Below are 7442 nucleotides of genomic sequence, written 5' to 3' on the forward strand. Positions count from 1 at the left end.
TTAATTGACGTGAAATAAACAATTAGCAGGTAAAAAAGTTGATCTGTATATATGAGCTATATGGTGAAACATTCTTCACCTCTCACGTGGCTGTAGATTTGCTATCACAAAAGAATATGTGTACTAGTGCACGTGTGCAATTGTTAGGGCCCCTTGCTAACTATTCATTTTGACTAGTCACCAGGTCAGCAAATAAAAACAACGAAGATTATTTTTGGTTAGTTTAGTAATTACGCAAGCTGCGTTACATAAAGACAAAGTACTCTTGACTAGAGAAGGTATGTAGTTCATTACTTATAATTATGACTCACCACTTAAAATTACTTTGTTTGAAATATTTGCAGACGGTGGTTTTTACAATCTTCCAATTACTAGTATAATTGTCTGGTTGATTCTAATGAGATGGTAACTCAGTACATAATCAAGGTGCAAGTGCAACTTCTCTGCTGGAGGCTTTTACATTGTCCGTAATTCTACAAATGTGCTTGCCTCTGGTTCTGCAATGTGGCATAATTGTAGTTATATAATACCTAGCGCTTTAGTGAAATTATTATTAAAGGCAAACTTATGAATATTTTATTATTGCAAACTTTTATTTTTCTTACACGAGTTGATAAAAAGACTGCATATTCTAAGTGGCAATCAGCTTATTAACACATCTGACCTGTCTGCTGCGTGTTGTTATAGTAAGTACAACACACATTGGTTAAGTAGGTTACATGCCTTTAGCCTGGACCCAATTTATTATAACACTGATTAACTTGTTATAATTACAAAGCTGTAAATAGGTACATTTACTAGCTTATTTTACATACCTTTTTCTACCCTCTACTATATACCTCCCTCTATTCTTTTATATAAATAAATATGAAAATTGTTTTCTCAGCCTGGTTAATTTACATGTAAATGAGTGGTACTGTCTACTGAAGTTTGGACCTCCTACCAAAGACCTGGGAGTTTGAACACTAGCTTCAAGTTCTTATCCATTCCCATTAGCGTGGTTTTTCTGCAACTCACTTGTTTTGGTTGTTGCTGATAATTAGTCAAGCCATATTTGATGTGTAGGTGTTATTGCACCCGATGCTCCAGTGACTGCTGGAATTACAGTGGTTCTTACAAGGCAGAACTTTTTGATATAAATAGCTATATATTTATTATATATATAAATACACATATACAATAAATATAATGGATAATTACTGCTAACAGCACTCTACGCTCTGAGAATTGCGATGTGTTATAAATAACTAGAATGTTGGGATAGGTTAAAGTTACTTATCTTGACTCAGAAGAGAAACATCAACCTCGAAAAAGAGATGTAGCTTTCACCTATTTTAACACTCTAGTCATTTATATAATAAATAACTTAGTTTTTTATATAATAAACAAATATATATGTAAATATACATGTATGTAAATATACATGTACGTAGATAGAATAAGTCTACACATTTTTTATTGATCTCCGAAGACTGTATCAGTCTACTACTGTAATAGGCCAGAATACTACTATTTTTTATATTTAAATCCAAGTTAACAAAGCTAGCAAAGCTAAATTTCTTTAGTCATAAAAATGAACTAATAAATTTATTTTAAAACTTCCAACTTTAAATTTAACTTGAAACTAACTTTAAGTTGTCTACACATTGAGCTGGAGAATCCATACAGCGTCTACCCTCTATTAACAATTTCTTTATAGGAATATTTGTAACTTGCATTTGTTGATTCCGTTAGACTGTGATACAGACAGAGTTGATCAGGTAAAACTATGGCAGCACAAACGAAAAGAAAAAAGGCTAAGTTCATGATACTTGTATAGTTCGGTGTATAGTTCTCGGAGAGTCCGTTGTAAATCTATGGTAATTGCGTGTCATAGCAGAGTGCAAATAACAGACATTGAGAATGGCCATTAAAGCGGCTATCGTAATGACCCGTTTTATTGTAATATCCTCAAGAGCTACATTATAATCAAGTAATTCTGATGAATGCCCTTTGCATTTTAAACTCTGAAGCAGTTATGAAAGCGTTACTTACTTTAGTTATGAATGCAAGTTTTGCAAAATTAAACCTTGCAATAGAATTTTTAGTGTTTAAGAATGAGGTTACATAAGATTAGCTATAATAGTCGGATATGTGGATGACTGGGTTAATAATATCCTCTTTAGTCTCAAACCGGTTTAGAAATCACAGAGTATATAATCTTGCACTGATATAGAACATCCAAATTGGTATATAAAACAGCTCAACAATATCGGTGTCTAACATTACAACAATGACGTACTTGCTGTAAAAAAGTAGCAAAACCAACTCACATGGTTGAAATCTTATGTATTTATAACTTTTATTAGACTTAATAATCATCAACAAAATTGGGTTTTTTATTACAAGCCTACATAAACAAAATGGATGAAAAGACAGAAAACAGGAATTATTGAGTGAGTCGAATAAATGCGTTTTAAAAGTTGGTAATCTACTAGTATTGCGGAGGAGTCGGGATAGTGAATTGTAGGTTGTAGTAACAGAAAGTTCATAAACTGAAACATACGATGAAGCATACATCTTAATAGATAAATTGGTATCTACTAAATACCATTCAGCCAACATTTTTCATGACCCGGTTTTCATGATTGAAATACTTTGAATATCAATTAATAACCTAAAAATGAACGGTTGTGGAAAGTTATTCTAGTACTTTAGTTTTTATAACAATATGAAAGACGACAGACAAATAAGTCCCTAGGAGCATATTCATTAACAAGTCTATTTGTACCAGAGTTTGACTACTTTCATATGGATTACTTGGCACCTCACGAGTACTTCCAGTTTTCTCTTTCCCGATATTGTAGGCATGCCTATGAATAGTTCATAAGCAATGAATGTATGGATAGTTAACTAAAACCTGTATTGGAAGAGTTAACCAACCACAGTATCTGGATAGTTGACTAACATTAAGTCTATGAATGGTTAATTAACAAATCTATGAATGGTTAACTAACAAGTCTATGAATGGTTAACTAACAAGTCTATGAATGGTTAACTAACAAATCTATGAATGGTTAACTAACAAGTCTATGAATGGTTAACTACCAAGTCTATGAATGGTTAACTAACAAGTCTATGAATGGTTAACCCGCAAAGCATTCAGAGATGATTTAGCTGATAACATTTTAGGGATGGTTGACTGGCAACATGCCCAGTGAAACCTGTACTCACACTCAGCTCATTACTCTGAACAGGCTAAGGATTAGAAGCCAATAAAATGTTTTTTATGAAGAAAGATCATAAACTGATCTTGAAAGCTAACAATCGCATAACCTAGTTATAATTTTGCTTTTACTATGTCATTCTTTTTCTTTTCGGACTAGGTATTTCAGTATGTACTGGTTAGATTTGATTACTTGCCAGTTCCACATCTTTAAGGTGCTAGTTGATCACCTTCTTGTAGCGTAAGCTGCATTTGGAAGTTATGAATTTAATACAAATCTGTACAAAAGACTTTGTGACAATGACCACAATCGAGTTTTAAAGCATGTCCTTACATCACAAATGAAAAAGTTGCCACGTTTTCATCTAAATATTTTAGCACAAGTGTTATTTGAATCAAAAGTGACAGAAAAGGAAATAAGTTGGATGACAGATAGGAGCGACTATTAGTATACCTGAGAATTTTAGTAAGAATAACAGAAAGCTACTAGGGTGGTCCCCTTGTACATATGATAATTCTAATGACTTTAGTGGAGAACTACTAGGGTGGTTCTCTCGTGCATCTGATACTGCTAATGGCTGTAGTGAAAAACTGCTAGGGTGGTCCTAATGTACATTTGATAGATATATTGACTTTAGCGACCTATACATTCAATACATCTAGTAGCCTTAGCGGAGAGCTACTATATTGGTTCCATGTACACCTGCTACATCTAGCAACATTAGTGGAAATTTACAATGGTCCTTCAGTAAACATGAGACTCTTAGTAACCAGTAGACAGCTACTAAAGTGGCCATTCTGTGCATCTGATACTTCGAGTGACCTTAGTGAAGTGCCACTAGGGTGGTCCTCTTTTACACCTCTTACTATTTTTGACCTTATAAGACATTATTTTACCAAAGTGGCCCTTCCATTTTGTTAATTTTGCTAATAACAATACTGAATACTGATCGCTCATGTATTAAAAAATTGTATTTACGCCTTTTACACCAATGGATGTTTTTTTTGCAGAAAATCGTTACAAATGGATGAAGGACACACCGTCTCCAATCTAATGATAAAAAAGCCAACTGAAAAAGCTTTTACCAAAAACTTCCAATGACCTTCAGATTGAGGCAATGGATGACAATCGTACAGCTGCTGAGTACGCAATCTCCGGAAATTTGTCAATCACCAGCCCATCTTTTGTATCACCAACTTTCAAGGCGAACTCTAGCGAATATCTCAAACACAAGGAATTCTATGAATCTGCCAAAAAGATTACCGGCCTCTATCTTTTTCCAATCATTTGCATTTTGGGCATTATCGGAAACGTACTTACATTTATCGTATTTATCAAGATAAAGCCTAGATCGTCGACTACAGTGTTTCTCACAACTCTAGCAATTTCGGACACCATAAAACTAGTCTGCGACTTTTTGTACTTCATAGTGGTCTGCCTCGAGAAGACCGGTCATACAACCATCTCCCATCAAACTTTTGTGGCTCTCTACCCTTATGCTCACTACACCCTAAACTTTTCTCTTTGTAATACGGCATGGCTGACTGTAGCCGTTGCTGTCGAACGATATATTTATATGAAATGGCCGGAGAGAGCTAACACCATCTGTACAGTTACAAGGTCTACTATAACATGTTGCATCATATGGCTCAGCTCAATGCTTGTAGCAATTCCATTTGTGCTACGATATAAGCACTACCCAAAAGAGGACGGTACCATAGACATCACGGTTAGTCCCCTCTGGCAAATTACAGAGTTCACAGATGCTTATGTTTGGGTTCAAAACATTCTGAGATCAATTATTCCGCTCATAGTTTTAGTAATATTAAACGCATGGATTATTCGGGCCTTATCTCGACTCTCCAAGCGCCACATGGCTCCACCTCCATGCAAAATGAGAGCTACGAGCATGCTAGTCGCTATGATTATGGCATTTCTTGTGTGCATAACTCCTGATGCTGTCCTCTCAGCTGTGTTTGGATTTGGGTACACTGATGCCCCGATGATGATTAAGGGTATTCGTGAAATCTCGGATGTGCTACTTTCCCTCAATTCAGCCATCAACTTCTTTCTCTACTTTACCTTCAACAAAATCTTTCGACAAAAGCTTTCTAAACTACTTTGCCCAAAACGAGACCCATGTAGGACAAAACCACGAAGGAAACAACAATGGATGCTCATCAAAGATGGCAAAGAAGGGGTCACCTGACTAGGTGAAAAAACTGAAGAAATAGAGCTGTCAATCACGGATTGGCGAGACTGCAGCTCCACATAACTATTCTTATAGTCAAGTTACTACATACACTACATAAAAAGTTTCTTCAAACTCAACATGAGTAAACACCAGTTATTTAGAAAACACAAGCTATGTTTTATCTGCGCTGGTGATTTTTTGCTAACTTTACCAGCAAATGTGTAGGTGCTGGTGCATCAGATGTCAATAAGGTCGTTCTTCCAGGAACAAATGTGTAGGTATAGTTTTTTGCTGGTAGAATGTTCGGATGTCATAATGAAGCTGTTTGTGTATATCTAGTGAAGGCCAAGCCTTATCCAAAAAAAAGCTTCATGTTTTTTTCAAGCCATTCTGATATATAAATTGACAGTAGCAATTTTTGCTCGGTTGTCCCAATATTCCTTTCTTCTATGATGACTATGATTTATTTGTTTTCTAATCCATGTTACACAGCATTATGAATGTTAGGCATGAAGACCAATGGCGCCAGCCAACTTTTTATGTTAGACTGGACAATAATTCCTCCAAGTTGTAAGCATGTCTTTATACGTTTAATGATTTTGTCACAGTCTGCAATACATTGTTCCATACAATCTGTTCTTAAATGACTAAAGTATGAACAACGTTACCAATAGCCTGTGTTATTGCTAGCAGCGTAAGAACAATGTTAGCAATGTCAGTGATAGTATGCGAGGTTCCCATCATATCACACAACTGCATGAGAATGTCATGAGCCTGCTCATTGTTACTTGGATGCAGCTGATTAGCCTTTATGATCTAACGATATAATAAGGTTGAATATTGCTTAGAATTGTGACTGCGAACGGAACAGCCGTAACAGCCTTAGTGGAGTGTCTCAAAGACCACATACAATGTGTCGATAAGCTTACGCAGCTGCGCAGACTAATTATTCTTGCTCACTTATTAGGTTTGTTAACGTGTCAAAGACCTAGTAGAAAGAATGACAATACAACGTAAATCTACTAGTTTCAGCAAGCTGTAACCTTGCTTCATCTAGCAAAATTTTGTCACAATTGCACCTGAATCTGCCTATATACATGTACATACGAAACATACGAAACATACGAAACATATGAAACATACGAAATATACATACATACATACGTACATACATACGTACGTACATACATACGTACGTACATACATACGTACGTACATACATACGTACGTACATACATACGTACGTACATACGTACGTACGTACATACGTACGTACGTACATACGTACGTACGTACATACGTACGTACGTACATACGTACGTACGTACATACGTACGTACGTACATACGTACGTACGTACATACGTACGTACGTACATACGTACGTACGTACATACGTACGTACGTACATACGTACGTACGTACATACGTACGTACGTACATACGTACGTACGTACATACGTACGTACGTACATACGTACGTACGTACATACGTACGTACGTACATACGTACGTACGTACATACGTACGTACATACATACATACGTACATACATACATACATACATATGTACATACGTACATACGTACATACGTACATACATACATACGTACATACGTACATACGTACATACGTACATACATACGTACATACATACATACATACATACATACGTACATACGTACATACGTACATACGTACATACGTACATACGTACATACGTACATACATACATACATACATACATATATATCTATATACATATATACATACATACATACATATATATATATATATATATATATACATATATATATATATATATATATACATATATATATATATATACATATATATATATATATATATATATGTATGTATATACATACATATATATATACATATATATATGTATATATACATAGATCTAAATTTTCAGAGACTTCTAACATGGATTATATATTGATATGAGCCTCCTAGTTGGGAAATATAGATCTATAAATATATATATATATATACATATGTATATACACATATATATAC

The 7442-nt window shown here is 34.9% G+C and overlaps 1 protein-coding gene across 1 annotated transcript; it reads left to right on the top strand.

The window, feature by feature from the left end:
* The first annotated feature begins 4323 nt into the window (after positions 1–4323).
* LOC137394018 (FMRFamide receptor-like) lies at positions 4324–5415 on the top strand. The gene has a single exon (XM_068080732.1). It carries the CDS (start codon positions 4324–4326, stop codon positions 5413–5415), a length of 1092 nt encoding a protein of 363 aa, XP_067936833.1.
* Positions 5416–7442: the final 2027 nt, after the last annotated feature.

Source organism: Watersipora subatra, chromosome 4 (genome assembly GCF_963576615.1).
Source record: "Watersipora subatra chromosome 4, tzWatSuba1.1, whole genome shotgun sequence".
Classification (NCBI taxonomy): Eukaryota; Metazoa; Bryozoa; class Gymnolaemata; order Cheilostomatida; family Watersiporidae; genus Watersipora; species Watersipora subatra.